The following is a 23740-nucleotide window of genomic DNA, read 5'->3' as shown; positions in this document are numbered from 1 at the left end:
CTACTATTATATTATTCTGTCTATTAATGAATTATCTCCCTTGTACAGTTATATAGAAAATATATATCAATATGAAATTTATTCCTAAAATAAATTTATATATCCATAGAGGAGTAACCATGGCAAATTAATTTTTATTTTTTTTGTTACTTACCATATTTGTTTAATTAATATGTTGTTGTTTAATAAACTGAATACATGTATATACTTTATATACTGCTTAATTGGTTGAAACGAAGAAGGGCGGACATAAGGACGGAGTTATGGATCACAGACGGACGACGGACATGGGGCATGGGCATTTGAATAGTCCACCATCATCAGATAGTGGGCTTATAGAATATTTCCCTACCTAGAGGGTGTGAAAACGAAATCATTACCCGAGGGGTAATTCATGAACGTGCAACCCGAGGCTGCCCGAGAGTTGAACATTCATGTACTCCCCCGAGGGTTGTGATTTTGTCGTCATACCCTCATAGGTAGGGAATGACTTTTTTCTCTCATATAAAAAAAACAACAATAGTCTTAAAAGAAGTATTTTCGCGTCACATGAACATGGTTCCGTAGACTTCACATCAACATTGATAATGTCATCGACAATGCATTTCACGGTTACACCACTTGAAGTTATGAGGGCACGTAATTGTTACTTCAGGTTCAAAAGGTTAAGCGTGCAAAAAGTCATAATCTAGTGGTTGACAGAAAAAATATCTCACAGCTTAAACCGAAGACAAATCAGTGAACAGTGAATAATGGGAGAAATAAACAACGAATTTTCGCTAAATTTCCCCACTTAGATAAATAGAAAACATTAAGATAATCTGTGTGCCTGATTTATTAGGAACAAATTCTACAACTCTTTTTACACAAGTATTTTTGGACAGGATCGACACACGATGACGTCAGAAATGGTAGATTAAAACATCTGACATCATCATCACGGCATGTTGATAATAGTTGTAGAGGTAGCAGTAGACGTAGCACCAATACCGCCTGAAAGATGATTAATATATATCATTAAAGTTACCTAAACGGCATCCGACTGCCCGTAATTAAACCCAAATACGGCCTTATAAAGATATCTTTGTTTCATTCACCAGAGAAGTTGTCGATATAGTAAAACGTTTAATATGAATATTTCTCTCATACCTACACGTATAATTCTGGCTGGTCTCGGGCAATACACTGCATGGATACCCATCACAGCGTCAACAAAACTACTATTTTCTCGGTACAATATCAACATTGTGTTTTCAGAAACTGTGCTGCATTGACTTTTAAAAGATACAAACAACATGATTTGCGTTGAACATTTAGCACAATTATTATGTATGGAGAACTGAATGTCACATTTTTTTCGAATTCATTTCAAAATGGCGAATAATCATAGAACAAAAATTGCAAAAAGAGTCGAGGTATGAGAGAAAAAATTCTCTTTCATACATGGATATGAAGGATAGGGATATTCTAGGGATATTCTACCCTCGGCAAGCCTCGGGTTTTACAACATTTTATGACCCTCGGGTCATCCCTATCCTTCATATCCACATATGAAAGAGTCTTATATGTTACACTCTTCTATGAACAAAATACATGCTTACCACACAGTCCACAAGACTTTTTGCAAAACTGGCTTAACACGGAGTCGGCACATAATAAAGACAGAATTGATGGGTAACAATGTCTACTAGGATCGTCATCACAGACTGGAGACGGAGTGGAGCTCGTAGTAGGTGGGGTGGTTGGATCTTAGATAAAATTAGTTTAAAAACAGCATTTTAACAAATATAAGATAAGATTGATGCTTATACTTTAAATGTTCCGTCTTTGGTTCTTTCAGTTTTCACTATAGTTTTTTGGGGTTTTTGTTGTTGTTTTTGCATGGTACAACTATATTTTCATTGTGGTATTATTCTCTTTAGAATTTTTCTACTAAAAAATCTGTCGAATAAAGAAGTGGGAAAATAATTAATGAAAAAGGGACGAGAAAGACAAGCTAATGCACGAATTAAAAGCAAACCAAACCGCAATGTTTTTTTTTTTTTTTTTTTTTGGCATGTGAGTGTATGTCAATTATATCTAGTTATTATTTAAGACAGAGTATTTTCAGGTATTGATTAACTAACGCCATGCATCATATAGCAAAATAAATAATTTCAAGACGAGATCACTTTATCCAAGGTTTGCATGAAAACACAAATCCGAGTTATTAAGGTCTGTACAATATTTCCCACCGTGGGAACAGATAGAATGGAAAGTGTTAGTATCATTAATTATTATTGTCATATCTCGTTTTAAGAAAATCAACGCACCTAATCGAGGCTACAATGTTAACTGAATCGATTAAAACTGTAATTTCATAGTTTGCTTAATTTTGTAATTTCATAGTTTGCTTAATTTTGTATAACGTCCCTTGTAACAGCCACTTTCATCTAAGCACATGCCCTGTGGAATACTCATCGAACTGCTATTATTACCTGAAAAACCGTTTTATGAATTCTGCTTTATTAAGAGCATTTATCGTTCGAGCCTTGAATTCATGGTCTGTAAATGATAGAAGTACGTCTTAGTGTTTCATATAGAATTGTTATCGTTTTAAACTTTCCTGGATTAATCAATTTTATTGAATAATATCATATGATGCCCGGGTCTGTAGTGATTTTTTGATGTTTTTCACATTGTTGCATGTACGCGTATATCGTGAGTTACCTACCACATAACCCACATGACCGTTTACAAAACTGACTAAACTGGGAGTCGGAACATATCGATGATAGAAGTGATGATATACAAGGCTTAGTAGGATCGTCTTCACAGACTGTGGACAAAGTGCTGGTTGGAACAGGTGCGGTGGTTGGATCTGAAATAGATATTGATGATTCAATGAACTTGAAAGACACGTTTTGTTGGATTACACGTTTGTAGTGCAACAGTTTCTTTGGGTTGCCTTTGAGATATTCTAAAATTTGTTTTAATGAAAACTTATTTTTCAAAGAGGAACACAATGTTTTCATGAGATAAAAGGTGTGATGAATATTATGAGACAGTTCTACGGTCGTCATTGTGGTCTCAATGTTAATTTGTCAGTTCTACTTGTGATATGACTGGAATAGTTTCGTAGGTATGGTCGATGGATCAAAGAACCGAATTATTCATCTTGTACGTTTCAAAATTCATCGTACAAATCTGTTGTAAAGAAGTTGATCTTATCATTTTCTTAAAAATACTTTTGAATTTAGCTATGCTGTAGCATACAGTAATAACTTTTTCTTGTCTCATGTGAATACCGATAATGTAGAGGAAAGTACTGTTAACATTCTTATTTTTTAGCGCAAATGAAAAAAACATCTGTCACTTATAATTTCATAGCGAGTATATAAATAAGCGTAATTCGATGGTCTGTACTGGAATTCCCATTAACAAAATTTAGTGCTGTGCATGACTTAACGCTTCAAATACAGCAAGAAATACGCTAAAATAAAACTAACGCTTAAATAAATACGTTTGCAGTATTTCGGTATGCCTAAAATATATGACATTAATCGGCAGAGAGGTACAAAATTATCAACATTCATATTCACTAACAGTTCTCAAATGATACACTGATGGTATCTGAACTTTGCGCAAGTTATGTTTTTTTATAACAAATTTTATTGAAGATGATGTCAATATATACCTCACCTTTACATAACGCTCGATTACAATGATCGTGTGAGCAGCATTTAGAACAGTATTGAAATTCTCCAATAAGAGAATTACCTCCATGAACACAGCCCTGTTAAAAAAAAGAAAGAAAGAAAATTAATTTTGTTGAGATTTTATTGTGACCTCTTTTTATTGCTTTCATTTCGACAACATCATTGATTAGTTGGCTCCTTCCCTAATGGATCGAATACCTAACTTGTAACCCACAAGCAAAGAGTTATGATATGATATTGAATAGCTAATTCATTGCTACCCGATATTTACATATTATATTATGTAATAAGAGGAAATATTTAAGATCGAAGATGTAGGACTGGCAGGTAGGAATAAGTAATACATCTCAAGTAATTTCTACTTGCAAAGTATAGATTTGGTGACAACAAAATACACATGAAAAAAGAAACATGATCTTACTTTGATATTTGTGCATCCAAGACGAAACCGTTTCTCACCAAATGTGTTCAAATAGCGTGTTGTATAGCACATCTACAACACAAACAGTTGACTTTATAATGCATTAAATATATCATATATGTACCCAGTTGTTCAAAGCATGATTAGCTTTATCACATGATTAAGGTAATTTTCATTTCTCATTTATTGCACAATTTGTATTATAACATCACTAAGCTGAGCAAGTAACAGCACTTTTATATCACCTTAAAATAAAACAGCGGAATAGAGCGAGTGTTATAATTTCAATCTTTAACTAATGTAACAGACATGTCTGATAGCAGTCATCGTTTTTTTTAAATTCCATTTCGATTTTCTTAATTTAGCATTCCTGAGTGAAATCAAAATGTGTTTTCACTAGTTTGATATTTCTCTTTGTTTTGAATAGTCCTGCAATCCATATAGTCAAATATATATCAGAGAAAGGCATATGTCAGTTTGTTGATAAACTTGTTTAACTAATTTAATTTTGGATGGAATGACCGATTTTTCTATTGGAATTAACCTCGTCGGCGTGACATCCTTGCACTGTTTGGCAGTCCTCTACGTGATCAACACTATCACAGGACATACAACGTTTCCGCGTGGAATTCACTAAAAAGGAAACATATTTTAATCAATCTGATCAGCTGAAATGATATGACGGCTAGAATTGCTTTACATACTTCGTTTTCACCATTGTATTTACAATACATCACAACAAGTAAGATTATGTTTTGATCATGTCATAGAAGTGTTATAAGGGAATCTGAAGGCAAATTAAATAATTATCAATCTGTTGTAATTAAAATATAAGCAGTTCGAAAACACATCTCAATTTTCAGACACAGAAAAAAGGACAAAATTCCTAAATGAAGTGAAAGTCTTGGGCATTTTTGACATTAACATATCGATCGAAATCTGGTAAACACATAAAAAAGAAACGATTATCAAAGTAATAACCCGACAATGTTGACGATATAAAGTGACATATTTCTTAAAGACGTGATTATAATATTTAAATAAATGAAATATAGTTTCTTTAGAAATATATATATAGCACAAAGAAAAGTTTGCAAGCATCATCAAGTCTAGGAATGGAAAACCAACATTGACATTTGATCTACACAACATTGATCCACACAATATTGAAGTATTTGTAAAAGATGTATTTACATGTATAAATGAGCTCTCTTAAATTAAGTACAAATGTGCTAGATGTATTTTGGCTCAGAATCATTAGGACAGACTGACGGACAGACAGACAATAGAAAAAAGAAAGAAAGATAGACATACATTCTTTTAGCTTTATTGTTGGATTGCATTTCTTTGGAAGCTGTCGATATTTTTTGTGGAGGGAAGCTCTTGTTAATAGGTAAGGCCAATACTTCAAATTAATCAGCAGCAAATTTACCTGGATGAGTTTCGCACAAGTTTGTGTTGCAGAAGTTTCCATTACAACATGCCGAACATTCCAGATGGTGAGATCCTGATACCTGCCGTCCCACGAGGATTCCGTGGTCATCGTGACATTGCTTAATAGAGAAAATCTTTCTAGAACAACTTCAAGCATACGTTCGATTCTCTTCTTCGAAAATTCATCAGTACATAAATATACATTATACAAAACATATTTACAGGTATTTTGACAGACTTAACCACATTTTAGTCTCAATTTTTTTTTTAAATCATCTTATTTTTACATGTTTAATGAATTTCCAAAACGTTCAAACGCGATTAACACTATTAATTTTAGATGGTCTATTATCTTTTATTTTTGCGAATTCTAATCTTCCGCGATCTATGGATTAAATTATGAGACACGCAAAAATCCGTAATACAGTCTGTCTACTTATAATTTATATTGTGTTACATCGGTGTCCTCACCACTTACCTCCCTTGATAAGCAGCCAGAATTGTAGTAGATATGTCCGTCATGTGTACTGTACCGTCTCACGTAGCATAACTAGTGTAAATTATCAAACGCAATATTTATTATCACTTAACGTTTTCTTTGAATTCAATTTTATGCTACTGGTAAATAAGTGAATATAGACGATTATATGACCCTTACGAATACAATATTCTTTAGTTCTTATTTATTTTATTTTTGTATTTTCTTTTTACTAATGATCATCAAAACATCTGCAATCAATAAAAAGGACTCAATTAGTTTACATTATTTCAAGTATGGTTTTAATTCGCTGCTATTGTTGTTAGTTTAGTCCATAATATAACTGACATATCCGATGGAAATAACTGAAACAATTGTATTTGATAATACAATGTTCTACAAGTCGAAACATTCAGCGTAACCAAGAACCTGTAACTGTTACCAGGACCAATCACTTCAAACCAATGGATATACCGACCTGATTTGGACCACAGTCTACTGTTTTGGTGCAGTCCCGGGGATGTGAAAGATCGGGACACTCGTAGCAAGCAACATTTTCTACAAAAAAAACTTGATTAAAATGTCAGTCATTGAAATAGCATAACGATTGATTGAAAATATACTAATTTAAAGCTGACATTGTGATATTAATCGATCATTATGTCATACTTTGCCAGATGATAACTTTTTAAAAGTTAAAACAGTAACACCGCTATTAAAAGGACGCATACGTTACAAAATAGGAAGCCAGATTGTAAAACTTCATTCCATTTTTTAAATAAATGAATCGATGAAATATACTTTACAGTGTATTTCATTTAGCAAACATAAGTTTAGAGATTACTAACCTGAACGTATGTCACCGTACAATGACGACGCGAAGAGTGCTGATAAGAATTTGTAAAAGAAAGGGTTTACACATCATGCGAAGGAGTAATCATACGAAGGATTCGTACAAAACACTAGAGAATCTACATTCAAAACTTATCAGCATCACACAATATTTAGTTTTGTTATTATAATACATCACTTTGTTGTTTATCTCTAAAAAGTAATGGTCCTGATTGAGATGTGCAGCCAATAATAATTAATATAAAAATAATTTGATCCTACAACGGTTCACAGTTGTCATAGCTTTAGTGATGTTGATCAAATCATTACTAACCTTAAAATAATAACATATACATACCAAAGAGAATATGGGAGTAAAATTTCATAACTTTGTTTTCTTCTGAGATAATCTCTGATCATTTAAAGTATTCCTGACCTTAGATAACACGTAGAAAGGTTACATTGTGTAAAAAGTTATCTCCAAACATCTGATCTGTGTAGCGTAAGCACACTTTATATAGAGGGGAAGAAAAAGGTATAGTCTTTATAATATATTTGATAATAAACAGTCATATCAATATATATATATATGTATATTAAAAATCAGTATGCATCTACAATACATTTGAACAAGATTTACGAAACGAATACAAACTTTTTCTTTTCTTCAAGTTTTTTTTTATATATATAATTTGCTGTTTTAATAATTATTTCAGGCTTTAGTCGTTATAATATCACCTAACAGGATAGAAGTTGTCTAGCGAAGTCGAATATGTTTATTATCTTCCATATATGATGGAATTTCCTTTTAAAATTTAAGTAGAAGCATGAATAACAAATTAAAGAGAATCTAAGAGGAACAACTCTAACACACTTGTCACCGAGCAAAAATCTTTAAACCAGTAAAATTTAAAACTCAGGCTGGCGAACTGAAACAAGGAGTCGTGTAATATTGACAAACTTGTTAACTGTTAATGCGTATTTATCTATTATTTCAGTACTGCACGTTTGGTAGAACGATATCACTTTATTTCATACGAATAATAGTGTTTTGTTTTCTTTAAAACGTTCATTTATTGTTGGAAGTAATAAGGATGTCAGACGGTAATGTAAGCGCCCTTTAATCCTATCCCCTCAGCATTGTATATCCCGTTATAATCATCGTTCGCGGATTTCAGAAGTGGACTTCTCATTAACTGTTATTGAAGCGAAACTCTGTTTAGTGACATTTACAGTCGAGAGGTTTACGCTACTTTCTCTTAAATCCTCCCCAAACATGTCCCCGGAGCTGTGGCAACTAAGCTCCTCAGTCGCGAATTCGTATTAGGTCCTGATCAGAATGCCGCAAAACAAACGTGTGTGTCAACTGGGAATCATTCTAAACCAAGGATCAACACCGAAGTCCGTAAATATCTCAAATACATAATATGACAAGGTCCCAGGGGTGAACCGTGGAGTTGTGTGTCGTCATCGAACATAAATCAGCCTATAGACAGTACTGCGAATTAGTTACGAATCCCATGTAGCGACTGATAGGTAAAGTAAGTAAGCGTGGAATACAACATTCCAATTACCCCGATGGTAATTAATTCGTCAGGGTTTTTTCATATAAAGAATTGTCTGGAAAAGGAGAAAATAAGTATTTTATTTAAGTATCAGAGAAATTATTTTAATTTTTGTAGATTATTTTGATACATCCACAAAAAAATGTAATCCCGCATAGTTCACGGTAGTCCGCTAAACCTGCCTATATTATTAGTCTTTTTTTAATATATATTAGGCAAATCTAAAAAAAAAAAAACCCTAATAATATAGGCAGGCTTAGCGGACTAAGTTCACGGGAGTGAGAGATGTTGAATTTGACATTTAAAAAAAACCTAATAATATAGGCAGGTTTAGCGGACTAAGTTCACGGGAGTGAGAGATGTTGAATTTGACATTTAAAAAAAAACCCTAATAATATAGGCAGGTTTAGCGGACTAAGTTCACGGGAGTGAGAGATGTTGAATTTGACTTTAAGGTTTAAACTAGTGGATTTTTGTATGCCTATATATTACTTCTCTGGTGTACTTGGACATACCTTAGTTGATAAAAAGTGTCTATACATCGGTTCTAACCTTAGATATCACTGTTGACTTGTAGACTGTTATGTTGTTGGTAAATCTTGGCAACATATGCAAAAAATAGATCCAAAAAACAACATAATGTACATTTCAGTTATTCTGTCACCAAATAACTATGTCACTATGTTTACTAGTGTTTATATAGCATGTATTAGGAGAGCTTGTTTGACCAGTTTGACCTTGTCAAGAAAATTATAAAATGGAAATATGACATATATTGGACATCCCAATACGGGAGTTTCTAGATCCCAAAACCACGTGGGTAAAGTACAATTTACCGTCGATTAGTCCCACCTGCCGGTGATTATGACGTCACGAAACTCACGTCAAATGACGACGTCATAATCACCGGAAGGTGGGATTAAATAATCGACGGTAAATAGTACTTTACTCAAGTCGTTTTGGGATATCGAAACCCCTGTATTGATAGCAATGTACATGTTCAATATTATGATGCCATCTGAACATAAAATGTTTGATTTAAGAGTGCGTGCTTGCCCCAAATACAGCAGTTCAGCTAGTCTCCTTGTCATGTTCAGTATTCCTAAAAGTATATAATAGATGTATTTGAGATGATTGAAATACTATATTTGTATCATATAATCTACGACCGCCATTGTCCTGACAAAGTAAAAAAGGACTCGATGTGTATGTCTTTGTAAAGTCGAATCCGGTCAAACAAGCGCTCCTACTACATGCTATAAACACTAATGACAAGGTTATTTGGTATTATTTTGACAGAAATATGTGTTGAACCCTGTGAAAATTGAAATGTACAATTTTTTGCTTATTTTGCTAAAATTTACGAACGACACAACAATCTATGAGCCAACAGTAATATATAAGACACTTTATATTAACAAAGTTATGTTCGACTACACCTACAATGATATATAGGCATACAGAAAACTATTAGTTTAAACAGGGTCTTAATCCTAAAACTTGATACTCATGATACTTCAATGTATACGTCCATGACCAGTAATGTTGAAATGTTTAGTGTTGATATCAATGTTTCAATAAAATGAATACCCATGCTCTCCTAGTCTAGGTAGTGCTACCCACTAATGAGTGTCAATGGAATGATCACTTGGTCCCTATCTACGGAGCACTATCCTGCTGTAACTAAAACAAGACAGAAACTTTGGTAATATCACACTAAACACTGCATAGCTATGGTGATGTTATTTTAATGCATTTGATGCTTCTCCCGTCACGCCCTCTTCGCTCAGGAATGTCGCATTTTAAATTTTCTTTCATATAAACTGTACAAACTGAGAGAGAAGAAAGCATGCCACTCCATGACACGAAACAATGCACCAAACGTTCACTGTTTTCTTCATTTATTTTAATGGGGAAACATAAAGTTACTAGTGAGGGTGACAGTCAGTCATTTACTTCTCATTAAATTATCATATAGAACGTACACTTTTAATTGGAATATCATTATTTCTAATTCATCAACGTTTTCCATACACACTTAATTTCAATATTCTGTAATATGTGAAATGAGAATTTATCTTTGATCAAATTAATAGAATAGAAAGCTACAGCTAAAGAGATCGCCTGCACTTATTGATCCCAATAGAATGAGATATGAAACGGATGCCGATCCAAGCATTAATCCATTTCAATTCCCGGCCTAGCCACTAATCGTAAACCTAGACTACAATACACATTGTTCCGGTGATTTAGTTCGGGCGTTACAAACCAGAACTAAATATCTGCTCCACATCAAACAAGCCTACTCGATCACGATAAATAATAGATGCAGATGCACACCATTGTAGATTTTTATTGACAAAAACAGCATTACTCTGTTTAATTGAAATGAGTCAGGTCCGGGTCTAAATAAACTCGGGTTTCAAACAAATGTGGTATGTCACTTTTAATGCATGAATGCAATTTTAATTATCAATAAATGGCAAAATCTGAGAGAAACGCCAATTTTATTGACAAGAAAAGAGAAATAACTTATTTTTATAAATATTTCTGAGATGAAATTTAAATGAATGTACATGTCTACAGATGTATCTGTTATGCTAAAAAGTAGGAAATATAATCCTGTTTTTAACAGTTTAAAAATATTGCCGCCTCTACCAAATCTGGCTACAATATTAAGATCAAGTACATGCAGTCTCCGTATTTAAATCACGAGTCTTTAATTGAGTAAATTGTAAAAATTTAATTATTTCTCATCAAGTTCACAACAAAGTTTGTTCCAGAACAATAACTAATCTTATGTTGTTAATTTTTCCACTGTCTTCATCAATCGTCACAGTGATCGGCATATGTGTCTGATATCGTGATATAAGGAGCACATCCACGAGCTTCTAGAGATTGGAAGACATGAAGTAAGTTTATCATTCCTGGCGTTCAGCATTCCTTTTGCAGTTTACGTTTTACAGTACGAGTTAGCATTTGTAACAGGAAACCACGTATTGTAATTGTCCGATCTCTCTCCTTTTATTCTAACACACCGTTAATGCCCGGAAACAGTCCATGGTCTGATAGAGGTAGTCGTTGAAACCGTTATACATTTTCTTGTACGTCTCTTTAGCCACGAGAAGACGCCATCACCTTATGACAATGGGCATTGGTTGTGAACTGCTTGGAGTCATCCACCGGAAGTCATTCAAACGACGACATCCGGTTTTTCTAATTCCAGACAGCTGACTCCGTTCCATGATAGTTTTCGGGGCTACACTTTCACGATACACATCCGTTTTAGTCTGTCAAACAAACTACTAAATGTTATATATGGAGATTGTTACCATAATGTCCGTCATTACGTTCTGGGTATCCATTAGAGTCTAACTCACTGGCACACTACACATTAAAGAAAATGTGATGAATGTGTAGAAATAGAGATTCTCTACAGTCGTTAAACTCTCGGGGATTTCCTAATACCACCGTTAATTTTTACCATTAAATCTGAATGTTTATCTAGACTTCCATAAGTATAAATATCACACCATAGAAAATGCGGAACATCTTTACTTGTATTTCCCACCGGCAATTAACCTTTTATAAAGCTGCCAATTCTATCATAGTTGAGTAAATACATACTGTACTTATAGGCTTGCTCTCCATAAACAACCATGCTTCTCATCCGATTTATTGGATGGCGCTTCCCATGAAGCTTCAACTATTTGCGATTTGAACGAGAGGTTTGCGTGTAAGTATCCGAGTGCCAGTCGAGTCGTATCTCTTTTGCATAGTTTTGCATTATTTTTTGCAGGTACTAATTCGAAACCTGAACAAACACTCGACATTTTAAAATCCAAACTAATGGCTTTGGTCTCAAGCAATTTGATCTTAGATTTAATCTTCTCAATAAAGAACTTTGATAAATGAAAGATTTCAATGCCCCAGATATATAGAACAATTTAGCTTTTGATACGCAAAAGGATTTTCACTTTTATACCATTTATAACAATCAAAAGTTTATCTGATATTTCAGTTTTGCTGGAATAAATGCAACAACATATTGTATGATCATACCGACGAACTTCTCGAGTCCTAACCGCTGTGTATAATCTTGCTAGGAAAAATAACAATGAAATTGAATATTTTTTTTCGTTTGATGGGAATAAGCAAATTGCCGGGATGAGAAGACTAGGTTTAGTGTTGCAGCAATAGACGAGATAGTTATTATAGGTATACCTATACATGTATCACCAAGCCCAGACGGTGCGGAACCCACGCTGGTAGTCGGAGGGAAAATCAACTTACGTAACTCAAGATTTCTGAATACTTAAATCTAATCTACAGTCTGTCAAGTAAAGCCATTAAACCCATCAATAATAGAAAATGAGACTGTAGTGTTTAGGGGTTGAATTTCAAAGTGGAATAAAACAATACCGTATATTTTGATTTTTGAGTGCCAAGAGATCCTCGCTTAATTGAAATGCAGTTTTATTATTTCTCAGACGTTCAGTGTTCTAGATATCGGTTACTATGGCAAGCCGTTTGGGTTTTTACCTATTGAACTGAAGATATCTCTATTTAATTAAAGATATCTCTATTTAAAATGAAGATATCTCTATTTAATTAAAGATATCTGTAATTTAAAATGAAGATATCTCTATTTGAATTACAGATATCTTTAATCTTAATTGAGATATCTTCATTTTAAATAGAGATATCTTTAATTATTGTCCAATTAAAGATATCTTTATTTAAAATAGAGATATCTCTGTTTGAATTAAAGATATCCCTATTTCAAATAAAAATATCTTTAATTTCGTTTATATAGACATGTCTTCATTTGAAATATAGATAACTCTAATTCAAATACAGATATCTCTATTTAAAATAGAGATATCTCTATTTGAATTAAAGATACGTGACACGTGTTTGCTAGGTACGAAGATTAATTTTGAAACACAAAGAAAATGATGATTACTCCCTAATCCTGAGCAATGTTAATGAAACGCTTTTAATTGAATTGGATTTTAAGAATCCATTTGCATTTTTTGATAACTGTAGGTCTATTAAACCGATAAACTTGCTATTTGGAGGGGATTTCTTAAGAACATGACATGGCAACTGCTGTCAGGAAACAGAGCGAACTGTTGCAGCTATAATTGAATAATATTGAAAGCGGAAACGTTGTAACACCGTCTGCATTCCCCGCCATATTTTGCGTCACTACTGCTTTACTTCCGTCATGCGCAAAACGGAGAGTTAAGGGAGCAGTCGTTTTTCCTATTTGATAGTTAAATACAGATATCTCTATTTCATGTCAAATAAAGATATCTTTAATTCAAATAGAGATATCTGTATTTGAAATAAAGATATCTGTATTTCTACAACAATTAGAGATATCTGCATTTGAAATAGAGATATCTTTTATTGAAATAGAAATATCTGTATTTGAATTAGAGATATCTGTATTTGAATTAAAGATATCTTTATTTAAATGCAGATATCTTTACTTACAATAAAATTTAGATATCTCTAATTGAAATAAAGATATCTTTAATTGAATTAGAGATATCTCTAATTCAATTAAAGATATCTCTAATTCAATTAAAGATATCTCTAATTCAATTAAAGATATCTCTAATTCAATTAAAGATATCTCTAATTCAATTAAAGATATATCTAATTCAAATACAGATATCTCTAATAGTTGTAGAAATACAGATATCTTTATTTTGAATACAGATATCTTCATTTCAATAGGTAAAAACCCAAACGGCTTGCCATAGGTTACAGGTCCGATCAAGCCAGGAGAAAGCCGCCCTATAGATAATGGACAGTTATAATATTGAACATTGCTTGGAAAACCACACGAAAGTGAGATATGACCGAACGATTCCACACTAAAAAACAAAATGGAAATTAACCGATTAATCATGCAAATTTTGATGCAAAACACCTAATAATGAAAAAAATAATTATAATAAAAAGTTAAAATTTTCTTTTAAGAACAATCAATAACGCATTATCTAAATCAAGAATCTGTGAAACACGTATAACCATTTATTAGCATAAGAATTTACCAATCATCATCTGTACTCGAAGTACACCAGATTGAGGCAATGAGGTAAGTAAACCTTCCGTTATAAGCATCCTACTTAGTAACCCGCCATTTCACTACTATCTAACATAGAGCTATATATATATGTATATAACACAAGCGGTAATGATTTACTAAACGATCCATCATTATTTTCTCGACGGGAATGGAATTCAGGGTCACGGCCTGTTTCTCCTCGGATGTACTATTTACCGTCAAGACCACCCAACTAATTATCATGTGATAAACATCGGGCCGTTGTTAACCTTTTTAGACCTGTCGTCATGGTCACCCGTTACGTCAGTGGTGATAACCTATGGACACGTTACGTCTACTTTGCCATTTAGACGTTTAGTACTTAGTGACATAACCATTAATGTGTAAACAGTTTGTTTTATACTAACGTGCCCTCCAGACAGCCTTCAACATATTACCTTGATCATTCCGAGGCGATTTTAGGTCAAACTGCTGGTAAATATAGGTTATAACGAACACGTTAACAAGAATTTATGGCTATGGGGTTGTAATGTTCATTGTACATCAAGGTATCTACAAATTGCTTTTCTTGGTCTCCAGAGATTCGCTATAGCCGTCTTTAACTGTATGTAATTTTCGTACAAAAGGTATATGATATATGATACTTTGGCTTCCATTTAGATTACCATATCACTCTGTTCATTTTACGCCTCGGGACGATGTCTACTCAGCAGAAGGCTAATGATATGAAATCTTCGAGCCGAGGGATCATTGAAAATGATATCAAGTTTTAATACAACATTAAAGACCGGTGTACGGAATGACCGAATGCAACATTGTACCTAGAAATATAATTAGTCCTGACTATAAATAAATTTCAATAAACGTATTCTCTATTGAATTGTATGTTAGTACTATCACAGACAGGTCTAGCACGCGATATGACGGTGATGTATCACTATGAAGGGAAAGGGGAAAGAGAGAATACATTTTGACTAGGGTCAAAACCAACTTCACAACGTCGTATAACCTTACATATATTTAGGGTATCTATTACGAACAAAAGTACGCCATATTTACGATTCTAAAACGTAGAGGATATTATGTTTCTACGACACGAGCGGTGAATTTCGAGAAAGAATCTCGCCATCTTCCAGAGGATACTAGCTATAAGGACAATTAGAGTAACCTCTAGAGTATGGAGAAAGGAATACATCTGACGACGAACACCCTACATTCTAGTATACTCGTGTACCATGTGTACCAGACAAAACATGCCTTTACCAACATTGGTGGCAGTCCTTAAATCTTTAGAGCAGGTGTTTTATAATATTTTTAATTATTCCCAATGTACATAAGTCAACATCAAGTCCGAATTCAATCTGACATTTTGTCTGCAGCAAAAGGTGAAGAATGTAGCAATGGCCGAAAATGGATATGATGATATCGATTGAACACATGTCCAAATGTTCCAATTTATCGCATTATTTTTTAATATGTCAGTTAAATGGAAGAAGACATTTGAAGAAATAACCTTGATCTCAAAAGCAAAAAATGTTTCCCTTTACAAAATTTTAAGTTGATTGGTAAATTTCGATGTACGTCCTATTTACAACCATGGCCATTAAAGACCGCCCTCCCCTGTATGTCATTTGATGCATGTGTAAAATATGTGTGTAATCTGGTAGGCTCTAGCGTATTGGTTGTGTCTTCTTGTGATACTGGATTTTTGTTAGTTGTATCTCAATGAGGCATGTTGCCAAAGACATCCCCCTGCATGATCGTATTACATTGATAAAAGACAAACCAGTCGTCCCAATCCCGTAAAACTGAGCGCTAAGCAGGAGTAGAAACTGTCACTTTTAAAGACTATGGTGTATCTCGTCTAGAGACTAGCATGAGCCTCGCTTACAAGGGCGATGTCGAGAAAGAAGTTACACTGTAGGTCAGGAATAGATGTCAAGTATATAGAAATGGGACTTCTTCAACCTAAAACCTTAATAATCTGTAAAGGATTTGCATGTCGTTGGTATTAAACTAACGCGTTAATATTTTTTTCGAAAACGGTAGGGGCAGCAGTGGCCAAATGGTGAAGATGTTATGGCATGAAAACAATTATTTTGGAAACAAAAAATAACCTAAAATATTTCCACAAGCCCTCCACCGAGTTCGAATCCCAATTGTGGGCAATTACCAGATACTGACCGTTGGTCGGCTGTTGTTCTCCTGGTACTCTTGTTTTTCTCCACCGCTATCGTCCTTAAATGACCCTGGCTGTTAATAGGACGTAAATCTCAACAAATCAAATCATACTCAAAATGGTGAACGCAAAAGCAAAGCAATGGCTAGCTCAGATATAATTTTTTTTTTTTTTTTTTTGATAAATTATTTAAAATATTAGATCATCTGTCTTTATCAATCTTGCCCATTTTATGATACAAAATCATAAAACATAAGCATTTACCATTCAAACTATGTATATTGGTAATTAAAAATCTTATTTGATATAGTTTGCTTCACAACAACTGCACGCCAATGATTCAAATTTTATAATGAATATCAATTAATTGTAACATATTCCAAGGTAAAGTGATTCTACAATAATTGAAAATATATAAAAGTCATCGTTTGTGAAAATATCCCTTGCGTATGCCTAGAGATAGTTAAAACGTGTGACCGTATGAACGTCCACCATGTATCTTTTATGCGTAAGATGTGTATTTCGGCTAGTCATATTTATGACAGCGTTCAAGGGAGCAAATTTATTGGTCTTTGATTTCAATTATTTATAGAAAATGGCTCCTTGCCAGCGCTTGACGTTACCAATCTCTACTCCCTGAATCATGTTTTGACGTTTCTAATCTTAACTGTAGAACCTGGGCAGATGGATGGATGTCACAATAGCTTTGTTAATGGCTTTTTGGTAGGTGATTGTGAATCCTGTTTCTGGTTTTGACGTAAATAAACTTTACATTTTACTAACATTTCCCATACATATTTCATTTTCTGATACCTTTAAATGCTTAAAATGATTCATCCATCTCTATTTTGAGACATAAGGTGTCCGGTAATATGTGAAGTTGTTGTGTCAAACCCATTTATTATTCTACTTCTCGGAATGTGTTTTTGTCACAATAGATGTCTGTGTTCGCGTATGGTTAGGATAAAGATGAATATGCAAAGGAAACCTAAAACAATCGAACAAAACAGAAAGAGCACTCTTCTTTTTAATTTTAAGATGATCATTTGTTAAGTTATTTTGTATTTTATGCTTTAAGACGATGAGTTATCGGAAGCCAACAACAATGCTAAAAAGACATCATGCACGTTTATTTAAGTTCTCGTAAGATGTCTATCTGTTGACACTAGTCGGATGGTAGTTCGCTTGGCCGTGGAAATGATGTCTAGGAATGTCCATATAGATAGCACAAGGGGATGAAATACGTTATCATCCGGTGTACAGACATCGTATAACCAATATTTGTTGAACTTTATACATGTTATGAATACACTGTCTTATTTAAAAATGTCACGACCAATTGAAATATTCTTCCGCACTAAACAGTCTCGGCCATTATGCTCTTTGTCTTAAAAATCGCGGTATTGAATGTTAAAACAGCTGATACAAAATTCATTTTTATTTACAGTTTATCAACCCACCATAGACAAGGAAATAAACTCTCAATTCAAACTCAACATCGCCGTAGCAAGACAAAATATCTAAACAAACTCTCAAACATCGCATGTTTGGGGCGACGTAATTTTTGTATTATGTGGAAATTTGCGGCGATTAATTTTCATGTTCTCTGACTGCGGAATTAAATCGAACGAAGAAGCAATTTTGAAGAATAGAACCATGTGTTCTAGAAGTGAGAGCTTAATTATCTGCTTCAACGATTTAGTACATGTATATGGTAAAACCCGGCACATATTCTAAATAAGACTCCAATAACACCACCACCAGTAACATTTACAAGCGCTTTACTGTCGAACTTCAAACTTATCCATAGTCTTCTTTACCTATCTGTAACTTTTGAATCAATGAAAAAATAATCAACCCAAAAGTATTCAGCAGCATACCTGTGGTGTAATTGTAAATCATATAAACTCGCATCACCATGAATATGTGAACTATTTGTTTTGGTTTTTAGGTTCAACATTTTTGATCAAGGCATACTATTGCTCTTTTAAATACAAATGATGCACTGATTTCTCATCAATTGTCGTGAATACCATAGGGCAAGCCTATTTTGTAAATTCTTTAATGTTTAATTAAAACCACGCACCGTCTTTGGTAATGATTGCTATTTCAAGACATGGGAATGACTGCGTGGTGGATTTGTGGAGGTGTAGCTGTAATAAAGCTGATCTATGGTTCTTGGTGCTATTCATTATCCAGTGCATCATTCCTAATGGCATCTTTTTAAACCTCACCAAACCAGCTACTTCCCCTCTATCTTTTTGTTGTTATTCATAACTTAAAACGCATTGCATCAAATGTTGATGAACAAAGATTTATGGATGGTATAAATTAAACTATATCTACATTTTTGTTTCTGCATTCACACTTTAAGTAACATGACTTTTTCCTAATCATTTATATAGAATGATTAATGTCTTAAAAATGCTCCACCGCCGACAGAACATAAATGATATTCATCATTTGAACAATAATTGGTGTTAAATCATGTATATATACGTCTAATTTACACAAAAAATATATAAAATCATTTATTTTTCCATTGTGCATGGGAAATCAGTACTTCATTCCATATAGGATATAGTGCCACGGAATTTTTTCGGATGCAGTTAGGTATTTTTTTATATTTTTAACTTACAATAAAATTAGAAGCTCAAACATTTCAATGGTAGTAATGGTGTCAGTAAGTAAATTTTGTAACTGAAAAAAATATCAATTCGTCTGCTCCTGTTTTTGATAGTGAAAAAATACCATTTGTCAGCGGTGGAGCATCTTAAAATATAATTAATTAATACGTTCAAGCTTACACTACATTACACTGTATGTATTGGCTTGTGTGTCTGTGCTGAAACAGAGAAAGCAGTTTAATATTGACTATTTCATACACAATATACAACACATATTTTAAATGCGATTTGTTGAAATTGCTGTTTTCATTAATTAGGTCATAATGGACGTCGATTATTGGCTGATAGACGTCACCTTTGTTTGGTTTGTATAGTGATAATAACAAATTAATAGAAATTTATATCCGAGATGAAATACATTTATTGAATAGTCTTCAGAAGGTAAGTTATACGTTCTTTTATTTTAGATAATACCTTGAGAAATCACAATAAGAATACACCACGAGAAATGTTGATGTCTCGTTAAAAAAACCCACAATAAATAAACTATAGTGTAGTACAAAAAATATCAATATTATCTTATGAGTGTTCATATTATTGTATGTTTTGGTTTTTAATTATGAAATCTACTTAAAGTAATACATAATAAACTAAAACCGTGAACTAACAGATAGAACTTGTTATACAATGTGCATTATCTCGATTATAGTTGTCGTATAAATTATGAAGAGAATTATGACATAATTAAACCCAGCCAAGTCATGCTTCTTCACACAATGATAAATGTATACGAAAACATTCACATAGGCTACCATATCTTAAAACCTGAAAACTGTGTAGCACGTGATAGTATGTCTACACTAGGAAAAAGCTCATTTATTCGGATCCAAACCCGGTCTCCCACTTCCAGTTTTACCACTATCACGCTACTTCCGGAAACACTTGCATCTGAAATACCTTTACCTCCCGAAAATGCCGTTCCGACAATTTTATCGTTAATCATGAGCTCAGTACATAAGTACTCTTCAGAAACGAGCGCTGTCCATCCAAATACGTACGCACCTTTTACTGAACACGTGAACACGCCACTGATTGGATTGTAGGCACCGCCAATGTTTGTAACTACGTCATCGTATTGAATCACAGAAAATCTCCGAGGTTTACTGATAGCTTTCGTGAGTACCGCATGGAATGCAAATGTTTTGTTACCTCGTTTTGTTGACCCATCCCTGTTGCCGTTTCCTTTCAATATCACACTTTTATAGTTTCCATAATGCGGTAAACCTTCACCATTCGGTTGAAATAATGGAAGTTGTTTTCCTTGCGAATTCTCAAGAGTGTTTAGGCGAAACTTATATTTTTCCCGTTGCTCCATTAACTCGGCAATACGAAATTGTATCAAGTTATTTTGATTTTCTAAATCAGCAATTGCATATTTTGTCGAAAATCTTCGTTTCTGTAGCTCGACGATTCCTAACTGATTCCGTTTCAGTTCCTTTCGTAATGCAGCTATTTTGGATTGTTCATACCTTAGGTTTTTTTCCGTCAAGGCAATTCGGAACTCGTCATTTTTCCTTTGCTTTGAAATATTAGAAATCCGATTATTCAATTTCTCAAAGATTTCAATTTTATTAATGCATTGTTGATTTCTTTTTTGTTGTTTCTTTATTCTAACCAATTCCTGTTGATAATTTTTTCTTTGCTTCTCTAAATTTGAAATACGACGTCGTTCCTCTTGTCTCATTTTAACAAGTTCGACAATGCTGTATTGGCCAACTAGCCTTTGATTACCTAACTTTTCTACCTTGTTTAAAACAGACATCCAATCTTTCTCGAAACCATCCATAAATTGTTTATGAGTAGTTCGTTGTTGTTTCAAAGAATTCAGATCATCTTCATAAACTTGTTGTTTACTTTCAATGTCTCCGATTTGATTCTGTTGTTTTTGCTGATAGTTATCAATTTTGTTGATTCGTAGATTTTCTTTTTGAAGTTGTTTTTCTAACTCCAGAAGTATTTTCACCTCATTACGATGTAGTTTTTCAATATTATCAACACGGCTGTGAATAGCATTCGTTGTTGTCTCGATGTCGTCCATCTTACTTTCTATGGATTTCAGTCGGCGGTGAACGTCTAGTAAATGTCTTGAAGCTCCGGGTAGAATATGGTCATATTGTGAGAGTTGAGCCGTAATTCTTTGAAAAGTTATCATCATTAAGACAAACCAGATCATACCTCTATTTAACGATAGTTGTCCAAGCAAAATGGCTAAGGTGTTTGAAGTATAGTGTAGTAGTGATGACGAACGGAAATAATTCATCATGTGTATGTGTTCCTGTTAAACAAGTGACGGAGAAATATAGACTGTCAACCGCTATGCAACGTGGTGACATGAAATGGAATGATGGACGGATAATTGTCTACATTTAAAACTATGAAATAATTTTAAAATTAAATTAAAACGATAATTAGCATGCGTGTATTCATTTAAAAACAGTTTAAAACATTCTGCAGTTTATTCTTAATCTAAGTTAAGAAGTTTGAAAGACAACAAATTTTCAAATAGCTGTTTTGTTGAATATATGAAAATGTAGCTCATTATCATACAGGCAAAATTTGAAACTTTTCATACATTTTGTTCTAATTATACACTAGACTAAATAAACATCCCGTTTCGAAGTGAGTATTCACTTTGTTGAAACACTACAATTCAAAACAATAACCTAAGAGTTTATCAACTAAATTTCACTTTATCAATTTTCATTAAAAATATCGCTCTAAATCATGTATGGCATAAATAATGGCGATGGTTTAAATTTTTTAACACATTTATCTCCTGAAATCTTGAAAAATGAAAGGTCATTTGCAATGTTTGTTTTATAAAGGTTAATAATTTAAGAAAACATAGTTAACGTACACTATAATATGGCTTAGAACAATATTTGTACAGTAATCATTAGCGAGATAGGGTGAGAGAGACGACAAAATATTCGTGCCATGTTAGGTGTATATACCAAACAGCTTTTGTATCAGTATTTACATAAATGTCGGATGTTTCTGATAACAACACAGCTACAGGATTGTATCCACAATTTCCGATATACATTGCAAATCGTTGGTAAAATTCTGATAGTCAAACAGATTAGACTGTAGTATTGTTCACCTATCGTTTACATAACAAAAACAGAAATATATTGCAGTACAATGTTAAGTGCATTCTCTGGGGCTGATAACCTGTCCAATGATAGCAAACACATCGACTGTGTGAAATATAATCCATTTCCATTGAAATCAGCGCGACCCTCAGTAATCGATTCCGTGTGAAGTTTCAGGCTGTTTTACTGCTGGTGAAATAATTGTTTCTTGTAACCGTTTCGTTTCCCGTGAGAGTGGGGATGTCATAAAGAGAAATACTGGTTGGATGAATGCGATGACATCCACGTAGGAATGAGGTCTGATTTTCCTGTTGCTTATCAATCTATAAACTCGGATATAAAATGTTCCCAACAAACATGATATATATATAATGCATGATTGCATTTGTATGTGAAAGTGACATTGTTTTTGGTTACGCTGTTTGGCAATGTCCTTGTAATACTATCGGTATGTTATGTTACATCTATAACACGACTCTATCTAGTTTCAATACAGCCACGTGTGTTTAGTTCCTAGTCAATATTCCTATCAGTTCCGCTCTATCGCTGTATTTGTCTTTTAACCCAGAAATCATTATGCACTGCGGACATAGTTGAAATATTGGTGTTAAAGCGAGATTTTGAAGGAGACAAAAATCCGTTACCAGTACCTAGAAACTGTATCATATATGTCTCCAATCATTTATTTTTTTAGAAATGAGGACTGAATGTAGAATGTGAGTGGGTAAAATGAAATCATAAAGTATAATGTTTTACAGATACTAAAATTTCATTTATCTTTTTTATGATTTATTTATTCGCAAATGGATGCACGGGGTGGTTACATTATTAAAACATTAAAACTCCCTTCTTAGCTTCTATATGCTATTAAAGTTTACTATTCGTCAGCTATTCTCGATAATGTGTTGTACCATTAAAAATAAGGACGCGAATGAAGTAAGCATAGTATCCAACATCCACAAATGTAGCTGTCTTTTAAAACATTCTAAACAAGGTAATTGATTTATTGGGTTTTTGATCCATTTAATTGGCTTTTTTTCACAACTCTGTTTTATATGCCAGTTTACAGTGATAAAGTTGATGTCCTATTGGATAATGGAGTTTAGGAGAGTAACACTTCAGAGTCTACGTAATTCTTGGTTTTAATGTCTGTCTGTGTCATTGTTTTAAATACCGTCTCAAGCTATTGAATTGCTCGTGGCACTTTACGACAAAGACAATGAAGCTATAACAGGTTCATTGCTCCTTCTGAAATGTTTATTTTCTAAGT

At 33.5% G+C, this 23740-nt stretch overlaps 2 protein-coding genes across 2 annotated transcripts; both read right to left on the bottom strand.

Annotated features, from left to right (window-relative positions):
* Positions 1-1206: 1206 nt before the first annotated feature.
* LOC138332680 (ly6/PLAUR domain-containing protein 8-like) lies at positions 1207-7301 on the bottom strand. Its single transcript, XM_069280674.1, has 10 exons — positions 7221-7301; positions 6880-6918; positions 6510-6589; positions 6032-6103; positions 5552-5672; positions 4664-4752; positions 4120-4191; positions 3682-3775; positions 2714-2860; positions 1207-1748 (listed from the first exon to the last, which is right to left on the bottom strand). Exons 1-10 carry the CDS (start codon positions 7246-7248, stop codon positions 1579-1581), a joined length of 912 nt encoding a protein of 303 aa, XP_069136775.1. The 5' UTR covers positions 7249-7301; the 3' UTR covers positions 1207-1578.
* A 12822-nt stretch (positions 7302-20123) lies between these two features.
* On the bottom strand, positions 20124-21413 carry LOC138332134 (putative leucine-rich repeat-containing protein DDB_G0290503). The gene has a single exon (XM_069280148.1). It carries the CDS (start codon positions 21411-21413, stop codon positions 20124-20126), a length of 1290 nt encoding a protein of 429 aa, XP_069136249.1.
* Positions 21414-23740: the final 2327 nt, after the last annotated feature.

The sequence above is a fragment of the Argopecten irradians genome, chromosome 1 (assembly GCF_041381155.1).
Source record: "Argopecten irradians isolate NY chromosome 1, Ai_NY, whole genome shotgun sequence".
Taxonomy (NCBI): domain Eukaryota; kingdom Metazoa; phylum Mollusca; class Bivalvia; order Pectinida; family Pectinidae; genus Argopecten; species Argopecten irradians.
The sequence above is the reverse complement of the archived record's forward strand: the minus strand, read 5'-3'. Positions and strand labels throughout refer to the sequence as shown.

What these genes read in the sequence shown, in the direction of transcription:
- LOC138332680 (XM_069280674.1), bottom strand. Translation starts at nt 7,248, where the DNA reads ATGAAATTTTACTCCCATATTCTCTTTG. An exon ending in TTACTCCCATATTCTCTTTG is followed by an intron (nt 6,919 to 7,220) that starts GTATGTATATGT and finishes AATTCTTATCAG; the next exon opens with CACTCTTCGCGTCGTCATTG. An exon ending in CTTGTGCGAAACTCATCCAG is followed by an intron (nt 4,753 to 5,551) that starts GTAAATTTGCTG and finishes TTTCCTTTTTAG; the next exon opens with TGAATTCCACGCGGAAACGT.
- LOC138332134 (XM_069280148.1), bottom strand. Translation starts at nt 21,413, where the DNA reads ATGGACGACATCGAGACAACAACGAATGCTATTCACAGCCGTGTTGAT.